At 34.7% G+C, this 18,377-nt stretch overlaps 1 protein-coding gene across 9 annotated transcripts; it reads right to left on the bottom strand.

Annotated features, from left to right (window-relative positions):
- Positions 1 to 2,163: 2,163 nt before the first annotated feature.
- LOC145800948 (uncharacterized) lies at positions 2,164 to 9,788 on the bottom strand. 9 transcript variants are annotated; one of them, XM_082890783.1, is made up of 8 exons: positions 9,105 to 9,696; positions 6,939 to 7,031; positions 5,061 to 5,195; positions 4,848 to 4,933; positions 3,638 to 3,790; positions 3,120 to 3,177; positions 2,652 to 2,735; positions 2,184 to 2,363 (listed from the first exon to the last, which is right to left on the bottom strand). In XM_082890783.1, the coding sequence occupies exons 1-5, from the start codon at positions 9,150 to 9,152 to the stop codon at positions 3,772 to 3,774; spliced, it is 381 nt and encodes a 126-aa protein (XP_082746909.1). In that variant the 5' UTR covers positions 9,153 to 9,696; the 3' UTR covers positions 2,184 to 2,363; positions 2,652 to 2,735; positions 3,120 to 3,177; positions 3,638 to 3,771. The 9 variants fall into 9 exon arrangements, with proteins under 9 accessions (XP_082746903.1, XP_082746909.1, XP_082746910.1 ...); XM_082890784.1 differs by having other exon boundaries at positions 3,120 to 3,164; XM_082890785.1 differs by having other exon boundaries at positions 3,120 to 3,141.
- Between the last annotated feature and the right edge of the window lie 8,589 nt (positions 9,789 to 18,377).

The following is an 18,377-nucleotide window of genomic DNA, read 5'->3' as shown; positions in this document are numbered from 1 at the left end:
GGGGCCTCCGTTTGGTACATCGGTGCTTTGGAGGTCTAGGGCTGAATCAGATCCACTGGGATGCCCGCATTTTCTTGGACATTAGTTGTGGGAGCAGGAGCTCCGGGTACTGGAATGTTTATAGGAGGTGGATGGGATGCAGAGGCTGCTGCTTGCTATGGTTGTTGTTGCTGTAGCTTGGCGATCAACTCAGCCTGCCAGGTTACAGTTTTTGCTTGGCTGGTGGTGACTTCCTTTTGGCGGGCTTTCTGTTGCATATTCTCAATAGTTTGTTGAAGTTGGCGGAGCATTTCTTCCATGTTGACTAAGGGGTGCTGATCTATCAGAGCTGGTGTGTACTCTCTTTTCGAAGTGGAAGTAGAAAACTAGACTTTGCTGAATGAAGGTAACTATCAAACCGATGAGTTATGCTTGACTCTCCTCCGTCTTGTAACCGGGGGTAGCGACACAAACACTGGTTGTCCTCTTACAAGATCCCCAGATCGGTAAAGTCGCCTTACTCGAGTCCAGAATGCTTGGGGGGTAATTGCCTCGTTTGAAGCAATGGTGAAAAACTACCTTGCAAAAAGAAAATAAAGCAAAAGGAATAAAAATCAGAAACCACACAGCACCTCGGCTTAGACAGAAACAACACACAGTCGCAATCTTAAGCTGGATAACTATACTCAAACACTGACTTCTGCCTCAAAACTAATACCCTCAAACTGATACCCAGACTTGCAACTGATATATACATTCCTGCAGAGTTTCACTCTAAAGCACGTATCAAGCAAGTGAGAATCAAAACACCCCTATGGTGGGGTAGGGTTTCCTTGTCCTAATTTCTCCAGGAGCTAGGGGTTCACTACGCAAACAAGTGATTTCAAACAAATCCTGCATTCGGGTGAGCAACCTGTCCTAATTTGGAATGGTCTCTATAGCTTCCGATATACAACTAGGTCGATTGGTAAAAAAAAAAGGTACCTCAGCAAGACTACCTAATAAACCTCTTGCACCTAACACCGAGAAGTGAAAGGAGGATCAAACGGCATAGTGGTAGTCCAGGTCCAAGGCTTGTGTTCCCATCGTAGCAGAACCAGTAACCGATCAGCCTTTTGGCAAGCCTCTGGCAAACCGTTCAGGAATAGCAGATGGCAAACACTATGACTTAAGCGCACCGATGCAAATGCAAATGCAAAGAAACACATAAGTATAAATAAAACAACATATCATGAGTTCGAGTCAAGTTTTCTAAGTTCCCAGCAGAGTTGCTAGAAACTGTGGACTCGCCTTTTTTTGCACCCCGCCTTTTGGAAAGGGTTTGAAAAGAAGGCCTCACAGTTCGGACTCCCGTGGTTCTGAATCTAATCTCACAAAGTGCAATGTGAAACTGATAATCACCAAAGAGTCCAAATTCGGCAAACCCTTTCGAAAAATCGATTTTAAGTCAAATAATGCCAAAGTTAGACTGCTTTGCCAAATATAGAGTTGCCACCTAAATATTTTATTTTTAGAAAATTTAGAAAACTCTGACTCGTCACTACTACAAATATAGATAAAGATCACACTTTTTTGGTGTGATGTATGTTTTTTAATCACACCTTTTAAGTTTTATTAAAGTGTGGTCTTTAGGAGTGTGATTAAAAATGGTCATTTTTAATCACACTTTTTAAGTGTCATTAAAAAAATACTTTCATCACACCTTTTAAGTGTGATTAATAATATTTAGATCACACCTTTTAAGTGTGGTTAAAAACATTTAGATCACACCTTTTAAGTGTGATTAAAAATATTTAGATCACACTTTTTAAGTGTGGTTAAAAATATTTAGATCACACATTTTAAGTGTGATTAAAAACTTTAGTTCACACCTTTTAAGTGTGATTAAAAATATTTTGATCACACCTTTTAAGTGTGATCTTTGGAAGTGTGATTAAAAATGATCATTTTTAATCACACTTTTTAAGTGTGATTAATAACATTTAGATCACACCTTTTAAGTGTGATTAAAAATATTTACATCACATCTTTTAAGTGTGATTAATAACATTTAGATCACATCTTTTAAGTGTGATTAATAACTAATAAAATCTGTGATAAAAAAAAGGTGCTACATATTTGAAAAATAATCAATATTATTTTTGTATGCACATTTGAATAATGTAATACACACTATATACTATATTTTGAATCATAACCACATATTGAATAGAATAACGTCATATATTTCATAAATGAAAATTAAATATTCAAAAGTATATACAAAAGAATTAAATAATAAAAAATTAACTGTGCTTACATATATTAAAAAATGAAAAAACTTAAAAAAACTAAGTTCTTTAATTCTTGGACCATATTTTGCATCTCTCCAAAAAAATTCTGACCTGAAAAATAAAAAACACAAATTAATCCAGAAACCGCTAATGCATATGAATAAACTAAAAAGTTAATTCAACAAACCAAAATAGAAACATTAATTATTTCTGCTTGATCTTAATTCTTTTGGAAGTAACTTCTCTATTAACAATTAGATGCCACAGCAGCTCAGTGTCAATGACATTGTAATTAGAAGGTCACTAATGAGCACAATATTTAAAAATGATAAATTTCAATACAGCTTGTGTACGATCTTTTTGTGAATATATATTATTTAAAAAATTAACTGTGCTTACATATATTAAAAAATGAAAAAATTTGAAGCACAAACTTCTTGAATTCTTTGACTATATTTTGCATCTTTCTAATTAATTTCTGACCTGAAAAATGAAAATACAAATTAATTCAGAGACCGCTACAAACACAAATTGCCTTTTAGCAACTCCAAAACCAAACTATCAACCTATATGGGAATCAATCAACTCTGCTGTGGTTATGCATCAACTAACTGTATATGTGATGATCAATGTCAAGCAAGCATGACATGTTAGAGTGACACACATTCACAAGAATTATTGCATGAATGTTAAATCAAATATCATTATACTCAATCCCTCCATACAAAATTTTCCCATTTGTAGTGATATGACATTGAATGTGTTTGTTAGCAATTCATAGTATTGCTTTAGTAATAATAATGCTTGGGCAAATCATGAAAATCATAGAGAGAAATTCACAAGCTAATAAGATCAATAAAGTAGTACCTGTGAGCTTTGAACTTCAGACCTGAATTTGGACAAAGTGGACTCCTGAATCATTACACTCCACAGAAAAAGCACAAAGCACCCACAAAAGAAAGAAAAAAGACTTGCAATATCAATATTAGAAGTAAAGATGAATCTACATGATAAAAAGCATCGAATACTTGTGAGCTTTTACAAGCTTCTACAGATTAACAGTGAAGTAGGAACAGTGAGGTATTTATCAACTAACATTAGTAAAACATGGGGAACCTCCCATTTGAATTCCATCCACATATTGGCTAAGAAAATCAATCTGATGATTAGAACTTAAATGATTTCTAGAGCCCTTAGCAAAACCAGCACACAAAACTATTAAATAAGTGATGCTTCAATCAGTTCATAATCAAACTCAAGATATTTAGCAGCAAGCAAGGGAGATAATGGGATCTATATGATATATCCCATCACCCTACAAACAACTAAGATGTACTTCTAGCTTAAACATAATTATTATTTAAAGACAAGGAATGGTCATTTACCTACTACCTAGTGATCTGCACCAATATGTTCCCAAGAGTTGTCTTCTACTCCAGCTGACCAACTGTAACCATCAACTCCTTGTCGTCTAAAACAGGATATCTTGCTAAAGCTGAAAAACTAGCAGCAGTGTACCTCAACAGATCCACAAGCAACTGCAAAAGAAAAATTCACAGCTGTCAGGGAAATATTGCTTTAAGACAGTTGGCATGCTTTGGTACAGAGAATTTAATGCCACGTCTTGTAGAGTTTCAGAAATCAAAGCAAAAATGCAGAGACTACTGCAAGAAGAAAAGTTGCACCATAACAAATATTTCAAACACAAGACTTGTGGCAACTGGAAAGAGTACCAAAGAGATAATTAACAGAAGAGAAGACTCGAAAGGCACAATAAGTATCTTAAAAAAATGTTAATCTAAAACAGATTCTGATGAAAGAAAGTTTGTTTTTTTTTGCCCCTCACAGGATACAGTTTTGATTCCTCTAATAAAAATATTTTGATGATTTTTAACAGTACAGGGTTTAATTTGATACAAGACTTTTAATTAAAGGTTATGATATATGCAGAAGCATTTTCAGAAAATGTCCCAATCCACCAAAACAAGTCGCGACTTGCCATCCTCTGTGAACAGGTGTGACATAACAGCCTTAAGAAATTCAACATCCAGTTTGACTATGGTCAAATCAATACTTATCAATAATGCAAGGAAACTCAAAAGTAAAGAAAAAATAAAAATGACACATCATTGTAGGGTCCAAACCTACAAGTCTCAAAGTTCTGAGAAGACCTTGGCAAATATTCAGGAAAAATTATTTTAAAGCCTTTACAAAACCGATTAACTATGTTAGCATTTTTTTTATTAAAAAAAAAAAACTCAACCTTCTAATTCTAAACCTTCCTTCAGCATTTGGATTACAATTCAATTGCAGTAAAATCTAGATGTTGGTTAAATCAGCATTTATGTAATCAGCACAATGCAAGTCCATGTTCTCAGAAATGAAACATACTAAGGGTTTTTTTATTCCAATACTAGGTTCTTCCTACAGCTAGCAAGTTTCTACAAGCTGCATAATTTTATTTTCAAATAAGAATTCTGAAAAACAATGTTGATACTTCTCTTTGCACAATCCTGTAAAACGACTTCATAACTCAAGAAAAGTCCCACTTAAGAAAATTCATTAGGTAATTAATTTACATCACATATCATTTACCTGGAAAAAGAGATTGCAATGTTCTTCTTGAGACTCCTCAGTCGACATAGTGTCATCTTCAAATGCTTTCCACACCATATGCTTGCCTAAAAGTAAGACTCAAGATATTCACCAACACATATTTCTAATAACTTCAAGAAACTGAAATATAGCATCTGTTACAGAAGTACAGATAACCTAATGAAGTAGACGGAGGATAGAAATGAAATGTACCTTGATACCAAGAGAAATAAAGTGCCGTAGACATCCTGATATGTCTAACTCAAGATATTTTGCAGCTACATGCAAAATAGTTTTATTTAACATGCACTGGGAAATGTCCAAGCATGTGAAGTCTTCCCAGAAAATCTAGTCAGCTGTTAAGGTAAGAACTGTGACAAAAAATATAGAACACTCAAACAGTGTGCAGGAATATTACACACTGAAAAATGATAATCTCCTCTTTGACAATTAATGTGGGTGATTATACAATAAAGGAGTTCAATGTGCAAGGCTTTGTTGCCACAGATCACAGCACCATCTAGTCATTTATCACACTAAAGAATGTGTACCACAAGCACATGCATCTTTGTTCCAATCAGTAAGAGATCAGCACATGACAAACTAGTTCTAATCTGAAGCTTTCTTTTATCTAATAGAATAGGACTATAAGAAAAGATCTTTGGACTGATAGAAAGAACAAAACAAATTATTTCCCATTTACATCCGCCCTTTGTGCCACATCACTTGCCTTTTTTTCTTCTTTTCCACTAATTCATCTTCATCTCATTGTTTATCAAAAAAGGAATAATAATAATAAGGGGAAGATATAAGAAGCCATGAGTCAGCATTCTAAATTTAGAGAGAAAACGATGAGTCCAAGGAGACCAACTCCCCTCCCCCCAGCACAAGTGCACAGGCGTGCCCTACGAAAAATAAAAAGTACATCATTTTTTGGAGACAAATTAAATTGCCAAATTGCTAAAGTTTAATCATTTTGTGATGACACAGGTTTGAGACAGTTAGATTAGAAAAATAAGGGGAGATCTGAGGTGGACAGGGTGAGAGTTGATGTGGTAATAGAGGGTAGAGATAGTAGGAGTAGTGGAGAACTAAAGGTGGTGAACAAAAGTGTTCAAGTTGCCGAATGAGGAGATTTTCTATAAATACGAGGGTCAGAACATGAGTGCCACTTGATCGCTCTAACTGAGCCGCATTCCCTTGAAGGTCCAGCATATACGTCACAAGGAAGCATTCAGGCACCCCCTTACGCCCAACCTCGAGAGGATCCATAGGCCCTACTCTTGATCTAGGCTAGCGTGAGCGGATTAAGGTACCAGTGGAGACAAGGGATTGAGGCATAGGAGAAGCATGCTTAGGTAGAGTATCAATTGGCAAAGCCAAGGGTACCTAGCTTGTCACTGTAAGCAAAAGAGGTGACACACTTGAGTGACGATTTGCTTGGTCGATCCTGATTTTCCCAATTTCCTTGAGGCTTAACCAAAGAACAACTCTTTACCTCTCTTTTGAGGGACAACATACAAAGAGAAAAATTGAACAACCTATGCATAAAACATGAAATATAAGAAACTTCATTTTTCAAAACTAAAAGTAACACCAAGAAGATTATTTATTTTTTGAGAAAAAAAAAAAAAAAAGAGGATAAGCAAAGACTCAAAAGAATATTACAGTCACAAATCAGTTTAAAAGTGACAAGCAAAATCTTTCTCAGTAAGTCAATCAACATGTTTTTGCAAGTCAGAAATTTCCCGTTTTCAGATTGTTATAGACCCAATCTTGAAAAATCAATAATATTCAAATCAATTTCAAGGCAAGGACTAGACACAATGACAACGAAGTCACTTGGGAATGCCTATAAGAAGTATCTTCACCCAATTCCACTATGACGACAGAATCTGTTGATATACAAGACTGGAATTTTTGCTATACAATAAGCCACTGTAATTTCTCCCATGCTTACAACCAAATTCTGGACACTACCCATTTTAACCATAACAATCACGCAAGACACAAACTCAACTATATTTCAGATTTATATAAAAAAGAATGAATGAAATGAAAAGCAATTGCAAAACAAAGTTGGCTGGATACTATTAGGGATTCAATAAGAGAACCCAATTCAGATTTCTCAGATATCCCCAACTCCTCAAGTTTGATAAGAAGTTGAACGCGGCTCTCAACAACCTGTAAGATAAAAAGTTTTATGTATCACAAATGTTATACCATTCACCATAGACTACAAGATCCATTGTAACAACTTCAGTACCCAGTAACATTTGTTAAATTCCCCATCAAAGTCCAAATTGATGAAGTCTGATGGACATAAAGACAACAAAAGAAGTAAATAGAAAAACCGGAATAAAATTAATATGACTACAGAAAGTATTTAAAACAGATTATGAAATGAAGGAATTGTAGGTTAGTGAGCACAAATTTAATAGATAAGTACAAAGAGGCCATTAGAGTTTACTACTATAGCACTACTATACTCAAAAGTCAAGGATAGCATTCTCTAAAAATAAGAAGTGTCCACAAAAGATGAAATTTATTATCTGTAGACAAAATTTGGTAATTAAGATGACAAAAAAATACAGCGTAGTTTTACTTCATGAAATATATCAACCCTAAGAACAAATTATGAAATATTTGAACCCGAAGAAGAAAGGAGGTTATCGTCAGTTTGTACTGCATTTAGATGAGTCCATCCTACAAAAGGTCAAAATGAATAATAGTATTTTATCACACATTGCCATCGCGCTTCCTGAAGAAAAGGGGGGTGGGGGTGTTGGTTAACAAAATCTGCATGGTTGGCATGAAAGTATGCATAAACCGAGTAAACACCTTTTCAGAGGTTGTTTGGAAAAACTTATTTGCAACTTAAAAAAATCTAGCTTAAGAAAAACATCTAAACCCAACTTCATAAAAGTTAACTTTTTTAGCTTGTTTTGAGCTAGAAAAATAAATAAAAAGTTTTATCAAACAAAATTATTGCTGTCTAAAGTCTGGATTATGGTTACTTTAACTAAAGTATTTTATTGCTGTCTAAAGTCAGGATTATGGTTACTTTAACAATCTGGACCCACCAACCAAAGATTAAAAAAGAGAAAAAGTGAAGACCTTGTTACTAATATACAATGATTCAAAAAGATGTAAAATCTTTAACCATTCTACACCTGTAGATCACATTGTAACCAGTTAATCATGAACTACAAAAGCATGATTCCCCAGATATGTTACCTAGAAAGTATTTATAAAGTGTCTTTCAAAGAGAATTATTTGAATATAACATGCAAAATTGATGGTACAATAAAATAAAGTACAGAGAAGGAAAAGTTGTTAAAATAACAATCAAACTGTAAGATCTCACTATTAGCAATTTAGCATTATTCAAATTACATCAATAAACTCTAGTTTATGAGATTCAAAGCAAACAACCACAAACTTCAATCTGGATATTAAAATAGCAAAGCAACCAATCACATCCCAATGTTTGGCATTACAGATAATTATTGTGATTCAAAAAAATTAATTCTATATCAGTAAAATCACTCATTAACAAAACCAAGCAGTCATAGAGACCTAATCAAGTTGTTTGAAGTTGACCAAGTGAATCTATACTATCTACAGTATTATATAAAGCACACAACTCATAAGATTTTGAAGGTTTGTTAAGCTATTCTTTTTTCTTCCAAAAGTACACATATTGTTAAACAGTTATCAATTTCAATCCATTTTCCTCATTTAACAAATCACCAAAAAATGTATACGTAAAATTGCAAACACATCACATTTGCACTTATTCTTCCAAAAATACACACATATTGTTAAACAGTTATCAATTTCAATCCATTTTCTTCATTTAACAAATCACACAAAAAATTGAGTGGTAAAATTAGATATAATTTATGTTAAATTACAAATGCATCACATTTGCACCGACAAGCTAGTTTTTAAAAAAGTTACTAGACCCCATCAAATACTCTGCCAAAAAGAAAAACTGATAACAAAAATAATAAAAATACAAAGCAAAGCAAAACAAGCTATATGGCTAGAAGAAACCAACAGTGTGACACCAAAGAACAACCTAACAATCAAACAGTTAATTTTTCTCAAAAACGCAGATCATAACAAGCCATTATCAGACAGATCTACCAAATTGACACCCAAAACACATAGTTGCATCAAGATCTAAACTTTAACATTAAAAAACAAAAACCCAGATTAAAAAACAAAAACCCAAATAGAAGGAAGACTCACAAAGCAATCATCGTCAATGGTGAAGATATACTTCTTCTTAGAAACCATATACCCAAAGCAGCGACAAGCAGAGTCCTTGAAGGAAATGCAAGAAGCCTTAGGACCCAAAATCCTGTTAATATCGTTACGATTATAGAGCTCGTAATCGAACCCATCAGGGACCTTGATGGTCTTCGAAGGTTCACCGTCCTGGACAATGATTCTCTCGATCAGCCGGATGGTTTTCAAACTCTTCAAACCTCACCAAGGGAGTCTCTTCGCTCAAATGCATGTTAATATTCAAGGATTTGTATACCAGACGGGGAGGCGAGGAGGCTTCGAAGGGTCTAGAAGGAGAGAGAAGAAATGAGAAACTGCTCGCCGGAGAGAGAGAGAGAACCCTAAGAAGAGATTAGGGATTTTTGGTTTTTGAGATTGGGGATTTTGGGTTTTTGGGGGGGATTTTGGTTGAAGAGGTTGGGGATTTTGGGTTTTGGGGGGCCGGGGGGAGAACCCGATTGGGGATTTTGGTTGAACAGATTGGGGATTTTGGGTTTTTGGGGGGAGGAGGAGGGGGGAGCGGGAATGGAAAACAAGAAACCGATTTGGGGGGGGGCGGGGGGAATGAGAAAAAAAAAATTAAATCTTCATTACTAATAAATATTTAAATAATAAATCGTTTTTTTTTTTTTTCGCGAAAACAATAAAATTTATTTTTTATTAAAATAATTTTTTATAGTTAATGAATTTTTTTATTTATTTTTCATTTTCTTTTAATTATTAAGGTTGAAAATTTATTTGTTTCATTTTATTTTAATGAATAAAAAAAATTTTTTTTTTTATTTGGTAGAAGTAGGAATAATATTTTAATGAAAAATATTTTCCATTAAAATAAAGTTAATTTTTTGTGGTCAATGAAAAATATTTTTTTGCGGTTTATTTTTTTATTTTTATTTTTTTTTGATTACTAAAAATCAAGAACTAATTTTTTGTAGTAGAGGATAGGGAGTGGCAGTAGTGGTGAAGGTGGTAAGTAAGAGGTGATAGTGGTGAAGTTGTGGTAGTGGTAAAGGAGATAGAGTAGTGGTGGTGGTGGAGAGGTAATGGTAATAGTAGTTGTGGTAGTGGAGTAGTAGCGATGGTGGTAGTAATGATAGTCGTAGAAGTGGAGTGGCAACAATGGTAGTAGTGGAATGGCATTTGCAGTAGTGGTGACGATGGTAGAGGAGATGGGTGGTGAGAAACAGATAGAGAAGAGAGACAGACAGACAGACAGACAGACAGACAGACAGACAAAGACAGAGTGATGAGCGAGAGAGAGACAAAGCGGTCGCTAAAAGTACATTTTCTTGTAGTGGAGAGCTTGGTAAATAGAGAAGATGAGAGGGAGAGAGTGAGCAAGGTGAACACAATGGAGGAGAGAGATAGATAGATAGGTAGACACATAGAGAGAAAGAGAGAGAGAGAGAAGAGTGATGAGTGAAAAAGAGACAGAGAAAGAATGAGATATAGAGAGACAGAGAGAGAAATACATAGAGAGAGACAGACAGACAGAAAAAGAGAGTGAAACAATAGATGAACGAGAGATAGACAAAGAGAGAGAGAAAGAGAGCGAAAAGTGATGATCGAGAGAAAGACATAGAAAAATAGAGAGACAGAGAGAGAAGAAAGATGAGTGAGAGAGACAGGGAGAGAGATAGAGAGAAGAGAAATGAGCGAGAGAAGACAGATGAGAGATGAGCGAGAGACAATGAGAGAAAGAGAGACAGAGACAAAGACTGACAGACAGAGAAGAGTGACGAGTGAGAGAGAGAAGAGAGAGAGAGAGAGAGAGACAAAGAGAGAAAGAGATAAAGAGTAAGAGACAGAAAAAGAGACAAAGAGAGACAAGAGATGAATGAGAGAGACATAGAGAATAGAGATGAGCGAGAGAGACATAGAGAGAAGAGAGATAAGAGAGATAGAAAGAAGAGAGATGGACGAGAGAAATAGAGAGAAGAGAGATGAGCGAAAGAGACAGAGAGAGAAAAGAGATGAGAGAAGAGATAGATGAGTGAGAGACACAGAGAGAGAAAGAGAGACAGACAGACAGAGAGAGAAGAGTGATGAATGAGAGATAGAAAGAGAAGAGAGAGAGGAAGATGAAAAAACGGGTGAAAAGAGATAAACAGAGAAAGAGACAGAAAAAGAGCGAAAAGAGATAAACGATAGAGAGACAGAGAGAGATGAGCGAGAGAGATAAAGAGAAGAGAGACAGAGAGAGAATAGAGATGAGAGAGAAGAGAGATGGGCGAGAGACACAGAGAGAAAGAGAGAGAGACAGAGACAGACAGACAAACAGAGAAGCGTGATGAGTGAGAGAGTGAAAGAGAAAGAGAAGAGAGACAGAGACAAAGACACAAAGAAAAAGAAAAAGATAGACAGACAGAGAAGAGTGATGAGTGAGAGAGAGAAAAAGAAGAGAGACAGAAACAGAGATAAAGAGACAAGAAGATGAAAAAATTGGTGAAAAGAGAAATAGAGGGGGAGAGAGAGAGTGAGCAACGCGAACATAGAGGGGGAGAGAGAGAGAGAGAGAGAGAGAGGGACAAAAAGATAAAGAGATAGAAAGTGGGAGACAGAAAAAGAGACAGAGAGAGAAAAGAGATGAACGAAAGAGACAGAGAGAGAGAGATAGAGAGAAGAGAAATGAGCGAGAGAGACATAGAGAGAAGAGAGATGAACGAGAGAGACAAAGAGAGAGATAGAGAAGAGAGATGAAAGATGAGAGAGATAGAGAGAAGAGAGATGAGCGAAGAGATAGGGAGAGAAAAGAGATGAGAGAAGAGATAGATGAGTGAGAGACATAGAGAGAAAGAAAGAGATAGATAGACAGAAAGAAAAGAGTAATGAATGAGAAAGAGAAAGAGAAGAGAGAGAGAAAGATGAAAAAATAGGTAAAAAGATATAGACAAAGAGAGAGAAAAAAAAAGAGCGAAAATAGATAAACGAGAGAGAGACAGAGAAAGATGAGCGAGAGAGATAAAAAGAAGAGAGACAGAGAGATGAGAGAGATAGACAGAAGAGAGATGAACGAGAGAGAAAGAGAGAAAGAGAGAGAGACAGACAGACAGATAGAGAAGAGTGATTAGTGAGAGAGAGAGAAAAATAAGAGAGACAGAGACACATAGAGAAAGAGAAAGACAGACAGACAGAGAAGAGTGATGAGTGAGAGAGAAAGAGAAGAGAGACAGAGACAGAGAGATAAGAAGATGAAAAAATAGGTGAAAAAGTTCCGTGTCTAACGTCTCATTTTCTAGTAGTGAGTCGTCTCTATCATTCATGGGTAGAATAGAGGCGCGGATTTGGGAATTGTACATTTTATATAAAAATCAAATTGAAATATTTTATACAATCACACCTATTTAGGGAGTATATATATATAATTACACTTATTTAAAAAGTGTGATTAAAAAGTAGTAATGTATATATAATCATACTTTAATTAAAATGTGTGATTAAAAAAATATATATATAATCACACTTATTTAAAAAGTGTGATTAAAAAGTAGTAGTGTATATATAATCACACTTTAATTAGAAGGTGTGATTAAAAAATATATAAATAATCACACTTTAATTAGAATGTGTGGTTAAAAAATATATATATAATCACACATATTTAAAAGTGTGATTAAAAAGTAGTAGTGTATATATAATCACACTTTAATTAGAAGGTGTGATTAAAAAATATATAAATAATCACACTTTAATTAGAATGTGTGGTTAAAAAATATATATATAATCACACCTATTTAAAAGTGTGATTAAAAAGTAGTAGTGTATATATAATCACACTTTAATTAGAAGGTGTGATTAAAAAATATATAAATAATCACACTTTAATTAGAATGTGTGATTAAAAATATATATATATAATCACACTTGTTTAAAAAGTGTGATTAAAAAGTAGTAGTGTATATATAATCACACTTTAATTAGAAGGTGTGATTAAAAAATATATAAATAATCACACTTTAATTAGAATGTGTGATTAAAAAATATATATATAATCACACTTGTTTAAAAAGTGTGATTAAAAAGTAGTAGTGTATATATAATCACACTTTAATTAGAAGGTGTGATTAAAAAATATATAAATAATCACACTTTAATTAGAATGTGTGATTAAAAAATATATATATAATCACACTTGTTTAAAAAGTGTGATTAAAAAGTAGTAGTGTATATATAATCACACTTTAATTAGAAGGTGTGATTAAAAAATATATAAATAATCACACTTTAATTAGAATGTGTGATTAAAAAATATATATATAATCACACTTGTTTAAAAAGTGTGATTAAAAAGTAGTAGTGTATATATAATCACACTTTAATTAGAAGGTGTGATTAAAAAAATATATATATAATCACACTTAATTGAAAAGTGACATAAAAAATAAATATTATCACACTCAATCAAATTAAGTGTGATTAAAATATCAATCTAATTTTTTTTATCACACTTCCAATAAAAGTGAGATCTTTTTTTTTGTCAAAGTGTGATCTTTAACTATTTTTGTAGTAGTGCGTGCAAAAGGCCATGTGTCCGTCATCACCAAAGTTGCCTCAGCTCGAGAACTTGGGTACGAAAGGAGAATGTCTTGAAATGAGCACCCCCGCTCTCTCGATCAAAGGATCGGTCTCTACTAATCATTATATGTTCTTTTATAAACATTATGTGTTCTTGTTCTGGTTATTAACCTAACCTTACTATGTGACGCACACAAGCCAGTATAGACTAGTCGCAAGGCTTGGAAAAATTCAACTTCATGTTTGTTTGTGAAAATGGTTTGAATTTACCACCCTCAAGTGGGCTTAAAAAAATGCAGATTTGCCACCAAACATAGTGGGCTTAAAACATGATTTGCCATAACAAAGTGGGCTTAAAACGCGTATTCGTTGAATCGTTCCAATTCAAACAACAAGCCTTCATCCACAGGCATTCATACAGTTTAGCATTTAAGCATATAGCCTCATGGCAAGCATGTGAAACCTGGCGATATGGCAATCACACTCATACAATTATGCTAAAGTGAAAAAACTTACCGAGTACTTCGAGCCAAAACAGAAACCAGTTAGAAAGATGCATGATCCTAACTATACAAGATGCCTAATGCAACGCATGAAATAATGTAACTAAATAGGCTCGGCTACTTAATCATGGTATTTGCAACACCTTGATAGCATGCTTTGAAACACGTATTCAAAGAAGCATTGAAATAACAATGCAGTTTGAATGATGTGCTGAGCCCCGGTGCATGCAAGACAAATGAATGGATGCAAACATGCAAACATAAGGCATGCTAATTGAAAATGTCTCTAATCTAACCATCAAAAGCGATTAAATAAAAGGGAGAAAAACGTGGGGTTGTAAAACATACACACACGCACGCACACTTATTATAACATTATGCCCTTGCGAATGAGGGTTCGAATGAGTAATTTAGCTAATCTAAGCTAAGCTAATTAATGCAAAACAAAATAAAGAAATAGTTAAGCTAAGCTACTTAATTATTACAACAATCAATTAACTAATCTAAGCTAATCAGCTACTTATTGCGCTAATTAATTAAAACTAAATTAATTACGTACAAAACCAGCTCAAAAATAACAATAGGCATACTGTTCTAATTAATTAAACTTGAGACGCATCATGCGCGCGCTTGTTTTCCATCCAGAATGTCATTGCTTTGCTGTTGACTGCCTCTGTTTGCACAGTTGAATTTTGGTATGCTAGAAGGGCACTGCTCTGAGAGTACATCAGTGGCTGGCCGGCCACTAATGGAGGCTGCCGGCCATGTGCCTGCTGCAAAAGGGAATTGCTGGCCATCAGTGAAAGGCTGTCGGCCATTAGTGTATGGCTTGCCAGCCACTGATGAACAACCTCATTTTACTACAACAGAGCACAACACAGAGCAGGAAAGAAGTAGTTTCACAGGTTGTATGTATTATGCACCACTCCTTATCATCAAAACATCTCCAAGGAGTGGTACTCTTGGCTCCAAAACCACCAACCAAACATTTTCAATGCATGATGGCCAAAGAACCAAGGAATATAACTTCATTGTATGCAAAAAAAAAAAACAAGACTCAAGACCATCACCCTATCATGTGTGATTAAGGGATATGGAGACCAAAGAGATTGGCTCATTTTATCACTTTGAATGTGAAATGCTCCAATCTTCCTTGTGTTCAATATAACGTCCGATTGAACACATGCAATGTAACACAACATGCTTATCTTTCTCAAGTTTTACTTATCACCTTTGTTTACTCATTTTAAATTACCAACTCATTCTTTAATTGGTTTAGTCCATTGGTGAGACTCCTCTAAAGAGAAACAAGTGTCAACCAAGGGATGATGTAAGGCAAAAGAGAGTTTATGTCGTTGATAATGAGCCCTCAAAGAGGATTAAACCATTAAGCATAAACTCAATCTCAAGCTTAAAGAATCCCAAACTTGAAACAACCCTCAAAAGCAATTGAAAGAGTGAAACAAATGAGGATATGACAAAGCTATATATACTGAAATCACATGCAAAATGACACCACTACATGCAACCAACTCAAGCAACTCATGACCAAAGCTTCAAAACACTAAGTTAGTGAAGGAAATTGCACCACAACTGTACAAAACAAAGCTCAAATGACCCCAACAGCTTAAAATAGAGCTAAAGCAGGTCAAAACAGAGGGCAAAACAAGTTGGACTTAAGCTACAAATTGCTAGGAAAACATGCTAACATATGAAGCTATCTAGGCATGCAAACAAGACACAAGGAGGGGAGGCTAACCTCTCCAATTTTGGATTTCAAAACATGGTTTTTACAACTGAAAAACTTTTAAAATTTAGTGGTTAAAAGGCCAAAAAAAGTTGATTTAAAATCTTTGAAAAAAAAGGCACAAAAGCTTAAGAGAATCAGGTAACAAAAGGGTGAACCACCCCTAACTCAAAAGGGGCCTTAAACCACCATTTTTAAACCATAAAAATAGAGATTTTTAGAGGTCAAAACCAGCTCAAAAACAGTATGTAAAGATGGTAAAACAAGTATTTAGAACAAGAGTAAAATACAAGTGTTCTACCTCTTGAAGACAAGATACAATTTGAGCAACAAAACAAGCCAAATCAAGCCAAAATCCTCTTCTAGAACTCAAACAAAACCCTAAGATACCTCAGCTCCAAGGTGGTCAAATTTGATCAAGGGTTCATGTGCAAAAGTCTAGAGAAACTAGACTTTAAGGCACAAAATAACAAGAGAGAGTGAGAGAATTCTAGAGAGAGAGAGAATTTTTCTCTCCAAATTTTTTTAGCCCCCCCCCCCCCACATGCAAGAGAGGGGTCATATATATAGAAGATGCAAATTCCCTTCACAAAGATCTAGCCACACACGTGTTAGAAGATGCATGAACCTGTGCATACAGTTGGCATAAAATATCTGCTGGAAACACTGATAGCCAACAAAGCTTTATTGATGGCCGGCAAGCTAAAAGCCATGGCCGGCAGCCTTCAAGGATGCCCGGCAGGCCATCAACATCCTCATGCTGAAAAGACGTAAGCATGGTCCAAAGATGAAGTAAGAAGGATGCAAGGTTTGGAAAACTCAAACCTATGGCGTCCTGCTGCGGACTTCAAATGTTCGGTGAGCAATCAGAATCGCCATCGGGTGTACCTGCAAGAACATCGAAGTCTTAAAGGGCCATCAAAAATGGGGTGTCTGCAGCTTGGTTTCAGTATCTTCAAAGAAAACTCTTAGTTTTTCCCAGTCCTATGACTTTGAGGGGGAATGAAAGGCATCAATCACAGAGTTGCAGCAGAGCAGCAATAGCCACAACAGCGGAGTAACCTCAATAGCAGTCATAGCATGGCAAAGTTAGAGCAGCAGTTTCAGCGGTCACGTGTGAATTACCAAGGTTAGTCATTAGTTTGTTAGAGATTTACTATAGTTTAGTTAGACAGTTATGGTTAGGTTAAGTGTATCAATCTTGTATAGATACTATCCCCTCAGTGTATCAATCTTTGGTCCATTGGCAAGCGAGTGCACAAGGATGTCAATTCTTCCAAAGTCCTGTTTAACAGATTCAACAACTTCCTGCAAAGATATTTCAACTAATCAATTAACAGTAGAGATTCCTTAATTTATCTATTTGGTCTGCTTGATTGCTTGATACATTTCAAGGTCCACAAGTGTAGTCAGGAAGCTCAATATCCAAACACAAATACATATGCCAAGATTCACAATGCATAGTGCACGGTTCTTAAGCGAGTTTTGATAAGTGATTGTGCTCGTGAATTTATTGAATGTAATAAAATGGCTTAATTGAATAGCATGAAGATTAAGAGAAATGATACCTTAATAGTCCAGTTTGAGGACTGACCATGTTGTCACATTAGGAAAAAGTACACTAAGGAGTTTTTATTTTTTTGGAGTAAAAGTTTTGAAGTGTCATATCATACCCGCAACGTTGTCACATTTAGGAAAAGTACACTAAGGAGTTTTCAATTTTTTTGGAGTGGCACATTAATACTTGCCACATTGTAATATCACATCATACCTGTCACATTAATAAAATGATATAGTTGTCCACCAAAACACTACCAAAATAAAAAATTGAACAACACGGAAAGAAACTCTCCACTAATAGGACTTAACAGATCAATAGAAAAAACTTGGAACTAATTGGAGTACTTATTTGTGAGATGAGATTTATTGGTAAATATCCCTAAAAAGAATTGAACCCCATCTATAAAAAAAATAAAAATAAAATACAATTGACCCCTTAAAAGATTAAATGAAACAAATTATTTTTAAAAATTATTCTAAAGTGCAATTAAACCTTAAAATTTGTACGAACAATATTATATATTCATAAAGGTGCATTTATAGATCATATTTATTCTGTTTATAGCTCACATCACATTAATTTTAAATTTATACTATATATCTCACTTTTAGAATAACTTTTTCAATAAAAATTATGGTTACATCGATTTTTCCCAATTGCATTCAAGTGGCCAATTGCACATTTGGACATTCTTCCCAAAAAAATAAAATAAAAATAAATAAAAATTAGAGGAAATATCATTTTCCTCCCTAAACTATCATGCGTTTTTCACATTGAGCCCCATACTTTGATTTATTTCAATTTAGTACTTGAACTTTCCACAAATTGATCAATTAGACTCCTACCGTCACCTTCTGTCCACAATTGGACGGAATGTGATGAGTTGTCCCCCTGAACTATCTTTTGGG

This window comes from Camellia sinensis, chromosome 10 (assembly GCF_055761805.1).
Source record: "Camellia sinensis isolate YWXY chromosome 10, ASM5576180v1, whole genome shotgun sequence".
Classification (NCBI taxonomy): Eukaryota; Viridiplantae; Streptophyta; class Magnoliopsida; order Ericales; family Theaceae; genus Camellia; species Camellia sinensis.
Note: the sequence above shows the minus strand (reverse complement) of the source record. Positions and strands in the feature narration are given on the sequence as shown.

What these genes read in the sequence shown, in the direction of transcription:
- LOC145800948 (XM_082890777.1), bottom strand. Translation starts at nt 9,152, where the DNA reads ATGGTTTCTAAGAAGAAGTATATCTTCACCATTGACGATGATTGCTTT. An exon ending in CTCTTATTGAATCCCTAATA is followed by an intron (nt 5,196 to 6,938) that starts GTATCCAGCCAA and finishes ACAGCTGACTAG; the next exon opens with ATTTTCTGGGAAGACTTCAC. An exon ending in ATTGCAATCTCTTTTTCCAG is followed by an intron (nt 2,364 to 4,847) that starts GTAAATGATATG and finishes TTTATTTTTCAG; the next exon opens with GTCAGAATTTTTTTGGAGAG.